Below are 21274 nucleotides of genomic sequence, written 5' to 3' on the forward strand. Positions count from 1 at the left end.
ATTCTACCTATCACTTTTGACTACCCAGAAACTTTACTAGTGGTCTACTGGTGACGAAGCCTTACTGATAACGTAAATAGTCAATTAACACATACTTTGTATGGCATATGTATTATATACTATATTCTTTTTTTTTTTTTTTAACATTTATTTATTTTTGAGACAGAGAGAGACAAAGCATGAACGGGGGAGGGTCAGAGAGAGAGGGAGACACAGAACCCGAAACAGGCTCCAGGCTCTGAGCGGTCAGCACAGAGCCTGACGCGGGGCTCGAACTCACATACCGTGAGATCGTGACCTGAGCCGAAGTTGGACGCTTAACCGACTGAGCCACCCAGGCGCCCCTATACTATATTCTTACAATAAAAGAAGCTAGAGAAAAAATGTTATTAAGAAAATCATAAGGAAGGGGGCACCTGGGTGGCCCAGTCAGTTGGGTGTCCAACTGCGGCTCGGGTCATGATCTTAGGGTTCCAGGGTTCAGGCCCCGCATTGGGCTCTATGCTGACAGCTCATAGCCTAGGGCCTGCTTCGGATTCTGTGTCTCCCTCTCTGCCCCTCCCCCACTTGCGTGTGCACGTGCATGCGTGCACTCGCTCTCAAAGAAACATTAACAAACCAGAAGGAAGAAAAAACACACAGGACTACTCTATTGAAAAGAATCTGTATATAAGTTTAATTCTGTATTGTTCAAAGGTCAGCTGTATACGTATCATTCTTTAGATGGTCCGACATTTGAATCCCCTTCCTTGAGAGTCTTCATGTGAAGAACAGCCCTTGCTGCCCCGACCTTCAGAGCCTGAAAGCCCAGATTCTCATTCTCCTAATTCCATTTTATTTAAGGCTCAGGACAGTAACTTGGGCTCAGCAGACAAACGCACTCACTTAAATTCTAATCTAAAGCTCTTCCGCAAAGAAGCAAGGAAAGAGAGTATCTTCAGTGGCAGTGGTGGCCAACATCTCGTTTCTCAGACCACGAGTCTCAACAGCAGTGTCCAGTGGCAGCCACAGTCATTTAGTGATGATGTTCAGTAATGGCAAACTGTTGTCCTCAGTGGACTGGCTCTGTGGTAGGATTGATTTTCAATTGTGATTCCATCTGTATACTCACCCTCACTTATGCCTATTTCCCCAAACTGATTCTCCACCCTTCTTGGCAGTTCTAAGAGAAAGGGTTCAATATTGTTTAAACAGTCTGTGAGAGTTTAGCTGCTTGTGGCTAAGCACCCTGACTGATAGCCCGCCAGTGGTTTTTTTCGTTTGTTGCTAATGTGTCTCTTTAATATCGTTCATTGTGGTTACTTGAAAATTTCCCCCTTCCCATTTATTCTATTAGTATCTTGGAGTAAGCGACTTAATGTTGCTAATACTTCACAGAAGTGTTGTAGGAATTACATGAGATAATGTGAGTCAGCACTAATGTTGTTAAGCCCTTTTTTTTCATAGCACTTACCCTCTTCCAGCAAACTCTGTAATTCACTTAGTATATTGCTTATTATCTGTCTCCCCCACTTTCTAAGCTCCACAAGGTCAGAGAGCTTTATCTGCTTCTGCAGGCCTAGAACAATGCTTGGCACATAGGAGGCACCCAATCAATATTTGTTGAATCAATAAATGAATTTGAAGTTACCATACTTGGTTTGTGAAGAGGCCTGTGCCCCCAACTACTCAAAGAAAATAAAATCGGTTATGAGTCCCAACATCTCCCACCGGCTCCGAACATCTGTCACCCATTACCCATCCTTTGTCACCTCTGTTTCATCTCAGAGAAGGCTCTCCTCTTTTCAGAAGCTAACCTTCCAATTGTGTCCTCGATTCTTGTCCTTCCCACTTCTTCCAGGATAACCACACCATTGATTATTCCCTCATTCTTTTTTTTTCTTTTTGAGTTTATTTATTTAGAGAGAGAGAGAGAGAGAGAGAGAGAGAGAATGCAAGTGGGGGAGGGGCAGAGGGAGAGAGAGGGAGAGAGAGAGAGAGAGAGAGAGAGAGAGAGAGAGAATCCCATGCAGGCTCCACACTGTCAGTGCAGAGGCAAATGTGGGGCTCAAAACCACGAAATCATGACCTGAGCCGAAATCAAGGGTCTGACGCTTAACCGACTGAGCCACCCAGGTGCCCCTCCCCTCATTCTTTTCATGCGTTTCTCCCTACTCTCTCCTATCCTGTAGCTTATAATTGACTAAATCTCAGCTTAGTCTCTTTTTTAAGGAGGGGGCTAACAGACTTAATTTTACCTTGAAAATCCTTCAATCTGGCACCCCATCTCTGCTTTATTGCCAAATGTCTTGAGAGAGTAGAAACTATTACTGTCCTCTTTTTCTAAATCCTTAATTATATCTCTGTCTCTCACGACTGCTTTTCTATCTACTCCACTACCAGAATCATTCTGGCAAAGGCTTTTTTGTGATGTAATTGCCAGATTTGGTGATCATTATTCAGCCTTCACCCTCTTTAATTTCTCTCTGGATTTGACTTTTCTTTCTTCAGTTTAACAAATTTATTGAACATACACTAAATTCTCTGCATTCTAGGCAGGGAGGATATAAAATCTTCGTAAAAGTCATGTGCAACAAATAATATAGTATCACAATTGCTATAAGGGATTATGTACAACATTCCTTAGGACCATGGAAAAGCAGTTTTCCTGAGCCAAGAGGAGGAAAGGTATAAGAGAAAGTAAGATGACATATTATCAGATAATAAAGGGATATACAATAAGGAACAAAGAGTGTGACATTGCCAACAGCACAGAATAGATGCAAGTACTTGATATTTTTAAAAATCAGTAATTTGTCTAATATGGCAAAAGTGGGAGTGTATTAAACCAGATAAGGAGGTATTAGAATAGACAAGATATGATGGAGTCTGTCCTAGAATAGTGGAGACAGGGATGTGGAGAGGGACTGTAGAAGTGGAGTTGTCGGAGAAATATTTCAGAAATGGAATCAAGATTCTGTGCCTTATTTGTTAGTGAGTGAAGGTAGAGGCATGGCGGATTGAGATGTGTTTTGGACACAAAGTGTTTGATGTTATGGAACATCCGTATAATGCAGTTCGGTAAGCAGTTGCATATAGATCCAGAGGCCAAGCGTGTGGTCAAGGTTGCAGATAAAAATCTAAGGTGGAGATTGAAGTCATGAGAAAGACAAGAGAAGGTAAAGATACAGTTTTGAAACTAGAGAGGATGGAAGTTTAAGGGAGTCATATTTGAAGAACTCTATCTCTGAGAAGTAGAAAAACTAAGTTGGCTGCTTTGGGTGAGGGTTGCTTTAGAAGTGGTAAAATTTTGGAACAATAATTGTGTGCCTACAGTATTATTTTCTTTGGTCAGTTTCCTAGTCTTTGTCATTAGTCATTCTAAGTCTCCCAGATCTTCATTTGTCAGTAGCATTGCTTCTTCTGCAGCGTCACTCACCCTTAAAAAAATTTTTTTTTAATCTTTATTTATTTTTGAGAGAGAGCGACAGCGTGTGAGCAGGGGAGGAGCAGAGAGAGAGGGAGACATAGAATCTGAAGCAGGCTCCAGGCTCTGAGCTGTCAGCACAGAGCCTGATGCAGGGCTCGAACTCACAAACTGTGAGATCATGACCTGAGCCGAAGTCGGACACTCAACCAGTGTCTGAGCCACCCAGGCACCCTTTTGATATCTCACCTTTAAAAAAAAATTTTCAGGGGCATCTGGGTAGCTCAGTCAATTAAGCATCCAACTCTTGATTTCCATTCAATCATGATCTCATGTTGAGGATTGAGCACTGTGGCGGCCCGTGCAGTGACTGTGCGGAGCCTGCTTAGGATTCTCTTTCCCTCTCTCTGTCTGCCCTTCCCTTGTGTGCACATGCACATACATGCTCTCTCTCTCTCTCTCTCTCTCAAAATAAATAAACATTAAAAATGTTTTTTGATTATTACTTTGAGTTGTGTTATGCATTGTGTTGACAGATGTATGTCACATCAGCAAAAGACCAACAGAATAAAGATGGTGATGTGATAGGGATAATTCTAGGGTTCGAAGATACATTTGTGCATTCAAAATCCAGACAATAAATAAACATGTCAGATGATGAAAAATGTAATGGAGAAAAATAAAGCAAAGTAAGAGGAAAGTGGAAAAACTGAGCAGGGACCTGAAAAAGAGACCAATCATGTGAATATCCAGGGAAAGAACATTCCAAGAAAAGGGAACAGTACATGCAGAGACCCTGAGGCAGGATTGTCCTCTGGTGAATTCTAGGAATAGCAAAGGAGCCAGTGAGGCTGGAATTAATGAGCATCGGCACAGGACTAGATGAATACAGAAGTTTATGGAGGCGAGTGGGGGTACAGATCATTCTGGGATCTCAGGGGGAGGATAATTCTCAACCAGTTAGATTCAAACATCCTCATTTTGTAATAGTAATTTTGTAATTCCACTTTACTGAAGTATAATTCACAGATGATATGTAACTTTCTTAAAAATTTTTAAATATAACTTGAGTACCATAAGTAAAGGAACGGTATTTATTACCTGTTTAATGTGTAAATTAAACACGTATGAACAGCACGTTTTTAATATGTAAATAATCAGGCAGAACAATACAGGAAGACAAAAATGCCTTGTAACACTACCTAGGGGAACCATACTTAGTTTCTGAGAACAACTGGTAATGAGCCTTTACACCTTTATTAGGCTTTTACTCTGAGTGGAGAAGCTACCTGAGGGTTTAGAGCAGGAGTAACATAATCTAATATTTTTTAAAAATCTCACAGCTCCTGCATGGAGTGAGGCTGTGAGTGGACAAGGGTAGAAGCAGGGAGCCCATTTCAGAGACTATTGCAATAATCCAGGTGCGAGTTGATAAATTGGGTTGTGAGATGTCCATGAAAGAGGACTTGAGAAGTTGTTGAACTCTAGATGTGTGTAGAAGATAGAGGATCTGCTGATGAATTGGAGGTACAATGTAAAAGAAAGAGGAATCAAGGATAACTCCAGGAGTTTTTGCGTGAGCAGATGTAAGGCTGGAAGAAGTCATTGGGAAGGGGTGACCAGAAGTTCACTTTTGGATATATCAAGTTTGAGATGTCCATTAGGCATCCTGGGAGAAAAGATGTTGAGTTAAAGGTCAGATACACAAATCTTTAGAGTTCAGAGGAGAGGTCCAGACTAGAGATGCCAATTTGGGAATTATGGTATTTGTAAGTGTTGGGGTTACACAAAATAGAGATCACCAGTGATTCTCCGGTGGACGTGAGATTTTTGTGTTTGTTAAAGCTAGGGGATGAATTTAAGACGGTTGAAACATTGGCATAGAGTGTAAGATTTAGATTTAGAATGTTAGGGTCCTGCCACTTCTTCAGTCCTGAACCATGTGCCATCTGGGTATAGCTAATAAGGTTTGGTGAATCAAGAAGGAGTTATCCTGAATTTGGAACTGGAGGTTTTGAGTTCATAAAAAAAGAGGAGTTGGACTCTCTTAATTTAAGGCTTTGAGTAGCTTATTAGCTTATTTAGAAAAGTTTTTAATATGTTCCGATGAGACAAAGTCAGTATTTTGAAAGGAAAAAAATTTTGTTATGCATTCTAACTTCTATACCTATATACATTACTTCTATTAGTCCTTGATTATTAGAAATATTAATCATATGGTACTCATGTAATAATCATAAAATTACTGTTAAGCTGGCTAGTATGATCTTAATGTAGTTTCTAAAATAAAATTTTCATCTGTCAGATCTTTAACGTTCATTTGGTTTTCTTCTAGGAAGATTTGGAGACCGGAGTTCACCTTGACCCTGCAGTCAAAGAGGTTCAGTATAATCCTACCTATGAGACCATGTTTGCTCCTGAGGTGAGAAAACATTATATTTAAGATTCTGCCTTAAAAAAAAAAAAAAAGATTCTGCCTTTGCTAATGTATTTGAATTATACATAGGTAGATAAACAGTGAGTTTTTGGAGTTTTCTCACAAGAATATACATTTAAACTTTCAAAAAACATGTCTTGTTATGTGTCAATTATATCTCAATTTTTTAAAAAAAGAAATTGTACCTTTAAAAATGTGCTCATGTTTGTCTACCAACATACAACTATCTGATAGAATGGAACTCTGTCTTTTGAAAAAAGACATTTTAAAATGTTTGATTCTTAGATGTGAACGTAGTTAACATCTTCCTCAGTATTGTTAAGGGAGTATTCTAAATTAACCATAAGGGAAAAAGAACTTGTTTTACTAGCATCATCAGTGCGGAGTGTATTATGAAACATCTGGTTACAAATGCTCCTGTGATGAATGCAAAAAAGGAGTGCCTTGCTAATGTGTTCACTGCTCAGAAGTAGTCACAGGGTGTATTGCTTGCTCTGTGTGAGACATCTTATGATGGTGGTGGTGGTGGTGGTGATGATGATTAATGCTGATGGAAGCACAAAGAAGATGAGGGGGAAAAAAGGCAAAAAAAGAAAAGAAAAGAAGAAGGAAGGAAGGAAGGAAGGAATGAAGGAAGGAAAACAGTGAAAACTGTCCATTTAGGAAAGTCTTTGTAGAAAAATGAAGTTTATAGCTATTTTGTTTTCAAAAAGGGAAAGAATGCTTGGCTGAGAAAATGGAGATGCCAGAAAATGGTCATTATAAAACAAAAAAGTAAGCCTTCAGTAGCAGGATCTGTAAGAAGCGCTTTAAAATGGGGGTGAGGAGCCATATTTTATTGCAGCTGAATGAAGAAAGAGGTACTTTTTAATACTTTCTGGTTTTGAGCATACATTGTCCTTTTTTTGATAAACAGTCATAAAGCTGTTTTATATAATCTGCCTGCTCAGGTTTCTGTAGTCACTTGAAATATGGCGAGTGAAAACTGTAGCACAGCTGATGATGTCAGTGCTAGCATTTAGACATCCCTGTAGCGGTTCTCCGGCTGTCCAGTTAGCAGAAATCCCATGCTCATATTCTGAGACTGCAGCACATTTTAAATTTTATTCTGTTATTTCTTAAGTCCTTCTAGCCTATTGAACCTATAGACTGTTTCATATCCCTTGGCACCACTTTAGCTGGCACGGTGAAGAAAGGTTGTACGTTACATATATGCTTCATGATTTTTTTTAAATGAAAAGTACTTCAATAAAATAGGGCCACTAAATTCAGGAAATGAGAAAGTTTGGAAGTAGTGTGGTGTGTGTGTGTGTGTGTGTGTGTGCGCGCGCGACCTTCCTATGTCAGTGCATTTTATATGAAGTCTCTTTCTCTTAAATGTTTAGGTCCTGTGCATAACTACTAATACATTGCTGTGTGATTACTGTTTTCAAAATTTAAAAGATGAAGTTGGTTTTTTTTTTTTGGTGATATTGATGAGGCATTAGACGTATCATTGTCTTTGTGAGATTACCAATCCTTTAATGATCTGTTCTTTTTTTTTCTTGTTTTAGGGAGCCTCCCATTCAATATATAAATTAGTTTATGTTAGGAATACTGATGCTTGTCACCAATTTGAGAAAGGAGTGATGAGAGGGAAAAGTGAAGAAAAATTACAATTTTTCCTGGTTGCCAAATGAATTGTCTGTAACATAATAGATAATTAACTTAGAATTTTATGACTGGGATCTGTGTAATTTGCAAAGTATGGAAAGGTGTCACCAGGAACTTTGCTGGATGAAATTCAAGTTCCCATATTTTGAGAATCCATTGTTAGAAACAAGATATAACCCCTCTCCTCAAGCTCCTGTTTACCAGAGAGGATATGCTTTGTGTTATTTTTATTTATTTTTGGGACAGAGAGAGACAGAGCATGAACGGGGGAGGGGCAGAGAGAGAGGGAGACACAGAATCGGAAACAGGCTCCAGGCTCCGAGCCATCAGCCCAGAGCCTGACGCGGGGCTCGAACTCACAGACTGCGAGATCGTGACCTGGCTGAAGTCGGCCGCCTAACCGACTGCGCCACCCAGGCGCCCCAATGCTTTGTGTTATTTTAAAAGATAGAATGCTCGCTTCGGCAGCACATACACTAAAACGATAGAGACCAGATTGTTTCCTAGAATGCCTAAAGTCCTATTCAAGTTAAAGGAGAGATTGTGTCTGGTTGTAAAGATAAGAAAAAGTTTCATGGAGGAAGTAGTATTTAAAACAATAAATGGCTGAGGCACCTGGGTGGCTCAGTCGGTTAAGCGTCTGAACTTCAGCTCGGTTCCATGAGTCCGAGCCCCACGTCGGGCTTTGTGCCGACAGCTGGGAGCCTGGAGCCTGCTTCAGATTCAGTGTCTCCCTCTCTCTCTGCCCCTCCCCTGCTTACACTCTGTCTCTCTCTCAAAAATAAAATAAAAACGTAAAAAAAACATAAACAGTAAATGGCAAGATTTCATTCTTTTTGATCACCAAGTAGTATTCCATTTTATATACCGCATCTTCTTTATCCATTCATCAGTCGATGGATGTTTGTGTGTTTACCATAGTTTGGCTATTGTTGAGAGGTGCCACTATAAACACTGGGGTGCATGTACCCCTTGAAATCAGCATTTGCAGCAAAGTGGATAGAACTAGAGTGTGTTAAGCTAAGCAAAATAAGTCAGTCAGAGAAAGACAAATATATGAATTCACTCATGTAGAATTGAAGAAACACAACAGATGAAGGGAAGGAAAAATAACATAACAGAGGGAGGGAAACCATAGGAGACTCTTAATACAGAGAGAACAAACTGAGGGTTGGTAGGTGGGGGGATGGGCTAAATGGGTGATGGGCATTAAAGAGGGCACTTGTTGGGATGAGCACTAGGTATTATATGTAAGTGATGAATGTCTAAATTCTGCTGAAACCAGTACTACACTGTATGTTAATTAACTTGAATTTAAATAAATAAATTTAAAAATAAATTAATTAAAAAAAACCCAACACTTGAATTTAAAATAAACAGTAAAGTCCCAGTAAAGAACATGAGATTTGGGGTTAAATGTACTGCTTACTAGCTTTGGTGTGACCCTGGGTTACCTTAGTTTTCTCAAGGGTAAAATGAAGATAATTTCTACTTTACCAAGTTATATGGATACGCACACTAATGTATGATATGCCTAGGAAACTCTGGCACAGAGTAAGCATTTAATAAATAGCAGCCCTTACTGTTATTTATGTTACTATTACTGGCATTGATGGCTAGAAAGGCTTTTATGAGGAAAGATTCCAGGCAGAAGAGAGTAGCATTAGCCAAATTATAAAAGATTTAAAGAACAGGAAGGAATACTTTAGTCATTGTCAGTTCGGGAGAACAGAGAGGTAAGATTAGAGTGATAGTTTGCATAGTGTTGCACAGGGTTCTGGCCAATGTAAACAGTTTGGTCTTGATTTAATAGATGATACATAGATTTTTAAAGTTCTTATTAAAGCAGCATAATTAAAGCTGCATGTTTAGGGAGGTTAATTTGGTAAGGATTTGCATGATGGAAAAGAGTGGTCATAGAAATAAAACTACCAATTCTTACTGTATCCTGTATCCCTGAGAGGTTTATATAGTTGTATACCTCATCTCCTTTAGTCTTTACAATAACCCATGTTATTATTAGTACTCTAATCCCTATTTTATAGGGAGGAAACCAAGTCTCAGGGTTTACTGTCAGCAGGTAATGTATTTGGGGATGTGAGTTCACATCACTCTTCACAATTGCTCTATGGCTGGAAGACCTGTTTGTAGACCCATCGCGGAGTTTGCACATTATACCCCTACGTCTTGGACTTTGCTAGTTCAGTAAATTAACTGAATTGACTACTTTATTTTATAAAATATTATTTTTCCCTCCCAACCGAGGACTTTTCCTAAGTGGTCTAACCTAGTATCTAGATAAGCTTTCTCAAATTATAGATAGAACTTGAAGATATAATAGCCATTGCTTTAGTCTACTGATTTTCTTCATTTCACTCAATCCTTTTTGGATCTACTTAGAGAAAAATGTACTTGTTAGCTTTCCTAGACTCATGTAAAACCTGTAAGTTTCAGGGAGATTTTCAGATTTAAAATAATAGTACTTTTAGGAATAGAAAAACATCAAAGTTAAAAGGAAAAGAAGTTCCTAGTTTATATTAGAAATCTGGCCATAAGGGCTGCTATAAATATTAATGTTGGAATGAACTTTAGAAGACAGTTCAGCTCTTTTATTTCATAGATGAGGAAACTGAGGCTCAAGGTCATAGAACCCATACTAGTAAAAGATCTTATTTTAGTAATAAACTCTGCTTATGTCTTACATGATTGAGGTATTCTCCCAATAAAAATGAATTGTGGTGATCTTTTCCAAATTTGTGGAAAATAATTAAGTTAATCAACAGGATCTTCTCACCTTAAAGTTTGTTTCTAAATGTTTAACCATTGATGGCTACAGTAAACATTAATGAAAAACTTACCAGAAATCTAAGTATAATATGATTATTACTGGTTCAATAACTTGGGGGGGTGTTCTATATGTGAATTTATGATTATGATTTCACATAGTCCGTTTTTACTAGTGTAAATTTTCTTAATACCTGTGGTGTTATGCTATACTGCTAAGACACTGACCCTCAAGTACTGTACCTCCTGAAGACTTTGGAGAACCACTGCCTTACAATACGCAGATTTCTTAGATTTATCTACCCGCGTCTTAACGAATTAAAAATGCTTTTCTCCTACTTTATAAATAAATCACTACTTCACTCAGGTGAAACATATAAGCATACTTAGGAACATCCTGAGATGTAGTGATCTGAATTATGAATTAATACTTAAATGTGTGTATTTTATATGGGAGATTAAGATTATAACTGTGGTGCACTTCAGTATGGTCTTAGCTAAAAACCGCTAAATACTCATACCTAATTAACTTAAATATGTATTTTTAAAATCCCTTGAATACAAATTTAGTTAAACGTAATTGCCAGAAGTTAAAAAGAATATTTGGAAGTCAGTTTTGTGTGTTTTTTATGTGCTTTTTGATTTTTTTATTTTTTGGAAGATATTTTTATTTTAAGTATTCTCTGCAACCACCATGGGGCTCAAACTCACAACCCCAAGATCAAGAGTCACATGGTCCACCAACTGAGCCAAGTGCTCCTATACTTTGTTTTGTTTTGTAATGGTTAACCCAGAATTAATAGAAATGCATATTCACAGAGACCAGGAACATCTGGGACACATAATTTTTAAGGAATTGAGAAGAGCTGACTTCTGCTGAATAACATTTCTCTTCTTTTCTTTGTTGGCATTTATTTAATATCTTTAGGGTCAGTTCCAGTAGCTGCTGTTAACCAGGCAGTTGGGGTGAGCCAGAAGTAGATAGATCCTCCCCCAACCCAGCTTCCTATAGCATTAGAAGATTTTTTTGTTGCCTCCAGCTTAAACATCTATAAAACATAGCACATTTAAATTTTTAGACTGCTTTAGAAATAGCACCAATATAAGATACACATAGCTGTAATCTGTGGATCTGTGTTCGTATAGAAATCAAAGTTCCTTAACACTGAGAATTTTTCTTTAAAAGATGGAGCTGATTTGATATATATGGCCAGTAGAAGAATTGTTCTTTTTTTTTTTTTTTCGTAAAATCTTAATAAAATAAGACTATGGAAATTGTATTTTCCTTTTTCAAATGGAAATTATAAAGGTAATGGTTAACTTATTATATGAGTAACAAGATCAATGGAGATATTTATCATTTTAGATCCCCCCTCCCCCCAGAAATATCAGATACTGCTTTGTGGATGATAGCTGACTATATTAGGTAGAACATCTAGGAAACTTAAATCACTTTATTATCCTTACTCTTATGGATGTTCCTTGTTTTTGTAATAAATTTCATGACAAACAAAGTTACTATAACTGCCAGCATTCAGTAGTCTAGATTTTTTTTCTCCCTTACGTTTCTACCCATTAGTAAGGAGGAACTAATATGGGCTGTGAAATCTTGCACTCTCCTTTATTATAAATTCAGAATGAATAGTAATAAAAGTTTTGTATGTAAATCAAATATTTTTAAATTGAATCACTTTAAACATGGAAATGGAAGCTATCAATATAAAAGAATATTGTAGTAATGCATTTTCTTCTAAAGCAGAAAAAAAACATAAAGCAAATGTAACATCATTTAAATTCAGATTTTTGTGCATAGTATAATGTTGATATCTAGAGAAGGCAGCATTCTCCTTAAGAGAAGACCAATAACTTATATTTATGGCTCTGGAAATATATCACAGGAATGGTGGTTTCTAATGGTAGTGACTTAAGATGTTCTGACGCTGAAATATTTTATCATGAAGACCTTCCAGACTTTAAATAAGAATATCCTGTCTAATCTCACTATTTCCAAAGTGGGAAGTTCATTTCATTGTTTATTTTAAAACAAACAAACAACAAAATACAGAGTTGGATTTTTCCATTATCATTAAATAAATATTATTAAATTAATAGTGCTTGACATAATCTGATACTTTTTTTTAACCATTTTTTTAAAAGTTAGTATGATTGTACATTTAAGGAATGTTATGATACAATAGAATCCTAGACTAGAGTTTGTTCTAACCTTGGTTCTACCAATTAATAATAACACTATTGACTCTGGGGAAGATAAAATACATCATCTTTAGCCTTTTTTCTTCATTTCTAACATGAGAAGGAGAATACCTCTCTAACTTTCCAGGATCTTTGTACAAATCAAATTAAATAACACTTGGAAACCATTATGGAAACTCAAAGCATTATAAACAGATAATAATGTACTATTTTGTGTAAGACTTTCATAGTGTGACTTCTCAGAGTAATTTTATTTCATTTGCAATATCTTTTTCTAGGGATTTCTTCAAGCATTTTACTTTTATTGTCTTTTTCCTATTCTCTGACCCCAGTGGGGTTCTGATTAATCTTTCACTTCATTAATGCTTTCAGTATGTCATGCATGATGGTAAGTATTGAGGATTTTAAGTCTACCTTTGAAGAACTCATAATCTAGTAGAGAAGAAACATGTATTTTTAAAATTACATCATGGTACCATTATTGATATACCAAATCATCTTTGTAAATTAAAAAAAAAAGTCACCCCAAATCCCCCAAATCGTTGGACAAAAATATAGTAACTCAATCATCAAGAGCAGCATTGTCCAATAGAACTTCCTGCAATGAAGGAAATGTAGTAGCCAATAACTACATGTGACTGTTGAGCACATGAAGTCTGGCTAGTGTGACCGAGGAACTGAATATTTTATTTTAAGTAATTTAAATTTAAATAGCCATGCAGAGACTTGGGTGAGCTGGGTTCCTCTCCTTCTGTCCTAGGGGCTGGGCTCACAGTGCTCATCAGCCATTGCCCAACTGCGCTGAACCATGTGTGGGGAGCATGTTCCCAAGTAGGTTACTTAGCCCCTAATGATTTAGAGTTGAAAATATATTGTACAATAATTCTGGTATTCTGGCTTTATATACTTAGGATTTAAGTTTGATTTTTTTTCTTATAACATTGCAGTTTGGACCAGAAAATCCCTTTAGGACACAGCAAATGGCTGCCCCTAGAAATATGCTTTCTGGATATGCTGAACCAGCTCATATCAATGACTTTATGTTTGAACAGCAAAGAAGAACTTTTGCCACCTATGGTAAGGAGATAAGATTTACAGTTTCCAGTTTGACACATTTTTGGGTGTGTGATAATCTGTTTTATCTTCTTGCTTTTTAAATTTAATAACCTAGATTCCTTTTTCAAAAGGTGCATTTTCTTAAACACATCTATAAATATTTATACAAGTGTGAAGTTGAACTAATATTTTTAGCTGTCATTCTAACTCTGCTGTGATTTCTGAGTACTAGAAATACTCTGTGGTCTTAAAAACAGAATGTTCTCTGTTGTACTTGATGATGAACACTTGTTATTGAATGTCCATTATATGCAGGTCACTGTTGAAGTTGGTAAATGACCAGATAGTGTTGAATTTACTTTTATTTTTAATTCCAGTATAATTAACCTACATTGTTATATTAGTTTCAGATGTACACTATAGTGATTCAGTAATTCTATACACTGCTCAGTGCTCATCATAAGTGTTCTCTTAATCTCCTTCACCTATTTCACCATCCCCCCACTCACCTCCCTTCCGGTAACCATCAGTCTGTTCTCCATAGTTGAGTCTTTTTTTGCTTTGTCTCTTTTTCTTTGTTCGTTTGTTTTATTTCTTAAGTTGCACGTATGAGTGATCATATAGTATTTTTCTTTCTCTGACTGACCTATTTCACTTTGACTTTATACCCACTAGATCCATCCATGTTGTTGCACATGGTAAAATTTCATTCTTTTTTTGTGGCTGAGTAATATTCCGTTGTATATATCTTTCAGATCTTTATCCATTCAACTATCGATGGACACTTGGATTGTTTCCATAACTTGCCTATTGTAAATAATGCTGCAGTAAAATAGAGCTACATAAATCTTGAATTAGTGTTTTCCTACTCTTTGGGTAAATATCCAGGAGTAGAATCACTGGATCATATGATACTTCTATTTTTAATTTTTTGAGGAACCTCCATACTGTTTTCCACAGTGGCTGTACCAGTTTGCATTCCCACCAACAGTGCACGATGGTTCCTTTTTTCCACGTCCTCGCCAACACCTGTTGTTTCTTGAGGTTTTGATTTTAGCCATTCTAACAAGCGTGAGGTGATATCTCATTGTGGTTTTGATTTACAGTTCCCTGATGATCAGTGATGTTGAGCATGTCTTCAAGCATCTGTTGACCATCTGGATGTCTTTGGAGAAATGTCTATTCATGTCTTTTGCTCATTTTTCATCAGATTATTTGTTTTTTTGGTACATTCTGTATATCTTGTTATTAACCGACTGACTTTATTCTGTTTCTCACATCTTCTCTCTGAAATGTTTTCTCTTATTTACTGAAGGACATCAGGAAATAGAATGGCCACAGATTCATTGTGTAAAATAATTATATCTGATCTATCAGTGGTAGGATTTAATAAGGTTAACATGCATACAAGGTCAGGAATCTCCTCTAAAAGAAGATGGTCTTTATAATGTCCCTGTTGATAGTTCCACAGATTATAGTTCCTAGTCACTTATATCAGATTTGCTAGTATTCGGCGGTACCTTTCCTTTCTCTTTCTGTAATCCTCATCTGTGTCTTTATGCTGTTGTAGTTGTTATCTTCTTTATGAATTAGTTTCTTGTGCTAATGTTTCTTTTCCAAAAAGTAATTGACAAAGAAAACTTTTAATTTTACAACAAATTTAATAATCACGTCTTTAGACATCAGCACATTCTCTTTTTTTTCTTTCTTTGCAGTTAGAATTCTAATTCCTCCTTTTATTTCTTACAGAATTTGTTTTAAGTTCTGAACAAATTTTTCTGTCCTATCTACCATTAACTTCCATTATTATAAGATAGGATTAAAGAAGGTTAAGGGGAGCCTGGGTGGGTCAGTCAGTTAAATGTCTGTTTCTTGATTTCGGCTCAGGACATGATCTCACGGTTTGTGGGTTCAAGCCCTCCATCGGGCTCTGTGCTGACAGTTTGGAGCCTGCTTGGGATTCTCTCTCTCTTCTCCTTCTCTCTCTCAAAATAAATAAATAAACTTCAGTAAAACTTTAAAAAAAAAGTTTTTAAAGGTTAAGAAAACAGTATCACGTGAAATACTATGTATTCAGTGATGATTTTTAACAAAAGTTATTTTCATAAAAAAAGAATATAAACAAATTTTAAAACTTTTAGGAAAGAGAGAAGAAAAAGGTTACCTATAACCTCACTATACTAAAATATCTACTTTTAGCATTATGATCTTTATCCCTCCAAGTTACTCTATACTGTAATCATTCTATAGTGAAAAATTTGCATCTCACCTTCTTATTCAGTGTTCTATCATCAGCATTTCCCAGTGTTAATTTATAATCCCAGTTTGTCATTTTTAAGACCTCGGTAGTATCCATTGATGGGCTCTATCATAATTTACATAATTTATTCTAATGTTGGAAAGTTGCTTTTTTCTAATTTTTAGGGAGTGATGCAAACTGATTCACTGTGTATTAGTTTAGAGTTTTAGTAAAGATAGTATTTATCACAATACATTCTCAGAAACTGGTTTTGAAGAGATTGTCATGTGTTAGGTTATATTTCATCATGACAAGGTTATAATTAACAGTGTTCAAAAACTTAGACTGTATACTTCTGAAATCACCTAGAAGAGTTGGACTCTTCCAGTCCAATAAAATGGTTATAAATGCATTTGTACCCATAAAGGATCCCATGTAAATATGAAGTATGTGTGTGTGTGTGTATATGTGTGTATAGCACATAAAAATCAATTTTATTACATCATGAATTTATTATTCTAGCCTGTATGAAACAGACTTTTAAAGACTTTGTTTTCTTTAGAGAGGACTTAAGCAATAATTTAGATAGCTAAAACTACTTTAAAACAAAACAGAAAAGAAAATGTCCAATTAAGCTTATACTGATACCTATTTTCCTTCTTAAATTATCCTATAGTAAGAACATTTATTTATTTATTTATTTATTTATTTATTTATGTTTATTTATTTTTGAGAGAGAGAGAGAGAGAGAGAGAGAGAGCGCGAACAGGAGAGGGGCAGAGAGAGGGAGACACAGAATCTGAAGCAGGTTCTAGGCTCTGAACTGTCAGCACAGAGCCCAATGTGGAGCTTGAACTCAGAAACCGGGAGATTATGACCTGAGCCTAAGTCAGACACTTAACCAACTGAGCAACCCAGGCGGCCCCTATAGTAAAAACATTTAAAACTAAGTTGGCTTAGATCTGGGTTCAAAAATGGACTTGGGGCTATCCTATATTAGGCAGCCTGGAATAAATGAAGTAGCCGATTGCTAAACAAATTATGGTCTGTCTCCTTTGTGATAATCTTAGAACCAAGGACAGTTTGCTTGAACTTAAATTAATAAACAAGTTAAACAGCCTCAGGTTTAGCAATTTCTCTTTTCTTTACCCCTAAGTATTCAGCAAGTATAGCTTCTGTTAACTTAAAAGTCGTCTTATTTTCTCATCAAAAGGTCTCGTCTAATTTCAGATCGTAATTCCTATCTGTTTTCTCTCACCCTTCTACATGGAATGTAAGGCTAGGAGACCTTTCTGTTACCTTCCCTCATTTGCAAAGTACCAGGGAGCAGATCTTCTCACACCTTGTACTAGTGTTATTTCTGAGACATAAAGGAGATGGCACGTGACTTCAGTTTTACGTGTCTCGAATATATCACTGTACAACCTGCTGGGCTAGAGAACAAACATTGATCCTACTTCTCTTCCCATTTTTAAATGGTTGTAGCAATGTTATAATCTAAGTGTATTCTTCCTGGAAGATTTCTATTGTACTCTACATTTTATTTATCACAAGACCCGCCTGTAGAGTCCATATCAGTGTAGATAGGCTGTTACTTTAGCATCCTTTTATGGTATTTCTCCTGATTTCATCTCTCAGTGGTTTGTGTGAATTCTTTTGTCTTATTTTCCTCCCTTTTCGTTCCAGGTTCTTGGCCTGCTCCCGGGCTGGTCTTAACTTGGGGCTTCTCAGTGAGGTTTCAGACTTCTTTTGGTCCTCCTGTTACCCACAATTTCCTCCACATCAGTCTATGGAAGTGGAAAATAGAATTTAAAATAAACACCTTTAGTTTTACCATAGTCATTATTTTTTTAACTTTTTTTTTAATGTTTATTTATTTTTGAGAGAGAGAGATAAGAGTGCAAGCAGAGGAGGGGCAGAGAGAGACAGGGAGACACAGAAGCTGAAGTAGGCTTCAGGCTCCAAGCTGTCAGCACGGAGTCCGACGCGGGGCTCAAAGTCACGAACTGTGAGATCATGACCTGAACTGAAGTCGGATGGGTAACCGACTGAGCCACCCCAGGTGCCCCTACCATAGTCATTATTAACTGAGCTTTCATTTTAGTATCAGAAACTCTTCATTAACCTTTTTAAATGATTTTGTAAAATACTCTGCTGAAGATGTATAATTTGTGCAAACATTCCTTGTGTCATTTAGATTTAAATTGGTTCTAATTTTCACTATTAAAAATGTGATGTAAAAAAAAATGTAGTGATGTATATCTTAAACTGCAGTAAGATGCTTTTTAAATTGTAATTTTAAATTATCTTTGTAAATATCTTTGTGCATAAAACTTTATGGGTTTTTTTCATTTTCTTAAGATGAATTCCCAGGGGTAGTTCTAAGAATATAAATGTTTTTGGTGTTTTTTTTTATTTTTTTTTCAGTGACACTTTCCCTTGCTTTACTATTTTTTATCTTTTTTCTGCTTTTGAAATAGGCTTTTAATTACAAGATATCAAACTACACTCACAAATACCAGCCATTGGCACACTGTGGAGAAGCTCACAAGCAGGGACAGATAGCAGTGGCAGGAAGTGGGAAATGATTGGAGCAGTGGTTACAAATGTTCACAGGAAGCTAAACCTATACAACAGGTTGTGCCCTAATGTTAGCACAAGTTAGACTAGTCACTACCATGGTCGGTGGCCTTGGTGTGTTTGGGTTCAGATTCTACATGGTAATACAGTTTCTTCCAGTTGAAAGTTCTTGGCTTGCACCGATCACAGCGTGACCAGAGGGCACCAGACCAGTCTATTTGATTTTTTTTTTTTTAACGTTTTATTTATTTTTGAGACAGAGAGAGACAGAGCATGAACAGGGGAGGGGCAGAGAGAGAGGGAGACACAGAATCGGAAGCAGGCTCCAGGCTCTGAGCCATCAGTCCAGAGCCCGACGCGGGGCTCGAACTCGCAGACCGCGAGATCGTGACCTGAGCTGAAGTCGGACGCTTAACCGACTGAGCCACCCAGGCACCCCCAGACCAGTCTATTTGGTTTTCAGTATACTGTCATAGACCCGATAGATGTACCGAGAGACTTCAGCAGCTCTGCGCTTCAGCGCCAGTGTATAATTTCGGTGTCCTGGCTGGATATGTAGCTCAGCCAAAATCCAAATGCCATTAGTGAGCTTTAGGGATCGGTACAGCATGTCCAGCCCACATTCCTCTTGGCAATCATATAAAAATTATTGTTTTGCAATTTGCTGGAAACAGTGTCAGCCTTTAAATGACATTCCTTAAAGTTCATTGAGCCGAAGTTCATTTTCATTGGGGATATCCTTCCATGTTGCAAGGGAGACCTGGCACTCCATTTTGCCAACTTCTAGACAAAGCACATTGAGTAGGACGAGGCAGCTGAAGTAGAAGACATCAGTCTTGTTTTTCACAGCCACCTACAGGTGATTCAGAGGTTCCATCTTCATGACCGGGCCCAAGGTGTGGAGAGGCAAGGAGACATCAATACTCTGATTTGGCATCAGTGGTATATGGGTAGCCAGAGGAGTGCTGGGGATGACACCAAAGCTATTCTTGTTAAACTGGATTGCAAAGTCTGTCATGTGCTGCAGAGCTTTGTTGGTAAAGTTCATTTCCATATAGATGTGTCCTTGGCAGTGAATAAATGTTCCAGATGTCTCCCAAGCCTTTAGCTTTTATTTTACTTCAGGCAGCCAGGCAGTCTTAGAAGCCACCTATCCACCAGGTGCCATGCCTATCCCCGTGGGGAGCTCAAATAGGTCATTCAGACCACTGTTGACCAAAACAGGAATAGGAGAAGAAGCAAAGGTTGTGGGCACTGATGATGGGATGGAGGGTTGTCCCACCGGACTATGTAGTCCTCCTCCTAACAGGTTTACTCTCATGTGCCTGGAGGACACCTGTGGCACATTGACTGGGGAACCAAGGTCAAGGATTATCGGAATCCTGTGTTGCGAAACTCAAGATTTGCTGTACCAGCTCGCTCCTGTGTTTCTGATGGTTTCTTGAGAAACAGCCTCACTATGGCATCAAGCAGAGTGAACTGCACCCGGGTGCTTTTCATCATGAAAACTCTCCAGGAAGCTCTCCTGTAACTCATCTGTTGTCAGTTCTCTCAGCTTATTCTCCCACAATCCAAATTGTAGCTGCTCAAGCAACTGGTTCATCCAGTGAGTCTAAAGTTCATGCACAGAGTGGTAATGATACTTTCATACTTGTTGGGTATTTGTGGAACATGTCCCTGATGACAACAGTTACCTTTTGGACTACATAATTTACTTTGGTCTGGATGCAATCAAGCAATGTGCTCACACGGCACTCAGCAGATGTCTCCACTTTGATGGCATGCCGTGCAGTCGCCCACACAGCTTTGCAAACAAAGTTAACATCCCCTTCTTTGGCATATTCCTTGAATTCTGCCAGAACCTGAGCAGTGTTGGCTTCAGCATATTGTAGTAGTCAGAGTCCTTGGGTAACGACTCTAGAAACTTCATTAGGACTCTTGACACTGAAAGCACCAATGCTGAGTTGGCACGAGATAGCTGGGGAGTTTAACATGCTCACACAGCTGCTCTGAGCCTCCCAGTCATCTTTAGGGTTGTAATTAGGCAGTCCAAGATGAAAATCTGGCCCCATTCAGTGCACTTACTTGTGCTGTCAGCCGCTTATTCATGTTCTTTGGGTTCAGATCAAGTAGGTTGCTGTTTGGGTGAGATTCACTGATTTCCGATAATGCTGCTGTAGCATTAGCCACCACCATTGGTGGTGAATCTGCTATTTGAATCTGCTATGAGGTCCAGCAGAGAATCCGGAAATCCCTGATCTTCCACCATTTGGGCATTGATATCATGGTGTTCTGCCACACAGACTGCTGCTTGTTTTCTAAACATGCGGATCTTCATCCTTCAAGCACTTGCGGAGGGACTCGCAGGGATCTTCTATAATTTTGTCCACCCAGGTGCACCCCATGATCCTGACTGTGAAAGCCCGAATTAGACGATTGGAATCTTCACAGTCCTTCACGAAGCTGTGGACAGCCATGATGGTCATGTCTGGCTGACTGCTGGCATAGTTCATCAAATAGAGATACACAAGCTTCTTTAATTCCACATTGTCCGTTTGCATAGTTTACTACATCTGGAAAGAGAGAGCTAATATCCTGGGCCATAGTCATGGAAACAGTCGCTTTCTTCATAGCCTCCTTCCTCTTTTCTTTCTTTTCATTGTTGACTTTAGCCTTCAACTCAAAGACTTCTCCTCTTTTATTGGTTGTGAAATACTTGGAGTCAGTGATGGTGTTGGATCTTTAATGTGCACCGGAGGCAAGGGTGGGAGCGTGGTGGCCAAAGAGCACGGTCCGAGTGGTGTTATAATGGTTTCCTGCACATCACCAAATATAAGTGTCTCTAAAGGTTTTGTTATATGTTGTCAAATTGCTATCCAAAAGAATCCTAACTCATACTGCCACC

At 37.9% G+C, this 21274-nt stretch overlaps 1 protein-coding gene and 1 pseudogene across 1 annotated transcript in view; one reads left to right on the plus strand and one right to left on the minus strand.

Moving 5' to 3' along the window:
- The window catches only part of CDC40 (cell division cycle 40), a 60367-nt gene that overhangs the window by 7430 nt on the left and 31663 nt on the right, over positions 1–21274 (plus strand). Inside the window, exons 2-3 of the mRNA XM_049654159.1 lie at positions 5742–5828; positions 13442–13571. Of these exons, the coding sequence (XP_049510116.1) occupies positions 5742–5828; positions 13442–13571 (217 nt within the window). The remainder of the gene's footprint in view (positions 1–5741; positions 5829–13441; positions 13572–21274) is intronic.
- On the minus strand, positions 18617–21102 carry LOC125938794 (AP-2 complex subunit beta-like; annotated as a pseudogene).

This window comes from Panthera uncia, assembly GCF_023721935.1.
Source record: "Panthera uncia isolate 11264 chromosome B2 unlocalized genomic scaffold, Puncia_PCG_1.0 HiC_scaffold_24, whole genome shotgun sequence".
NCBI lineage: Eukaryota > Metazoa > Chordata > Mammalia > Carnivora > Felidae > Panthera > Panthera uncia.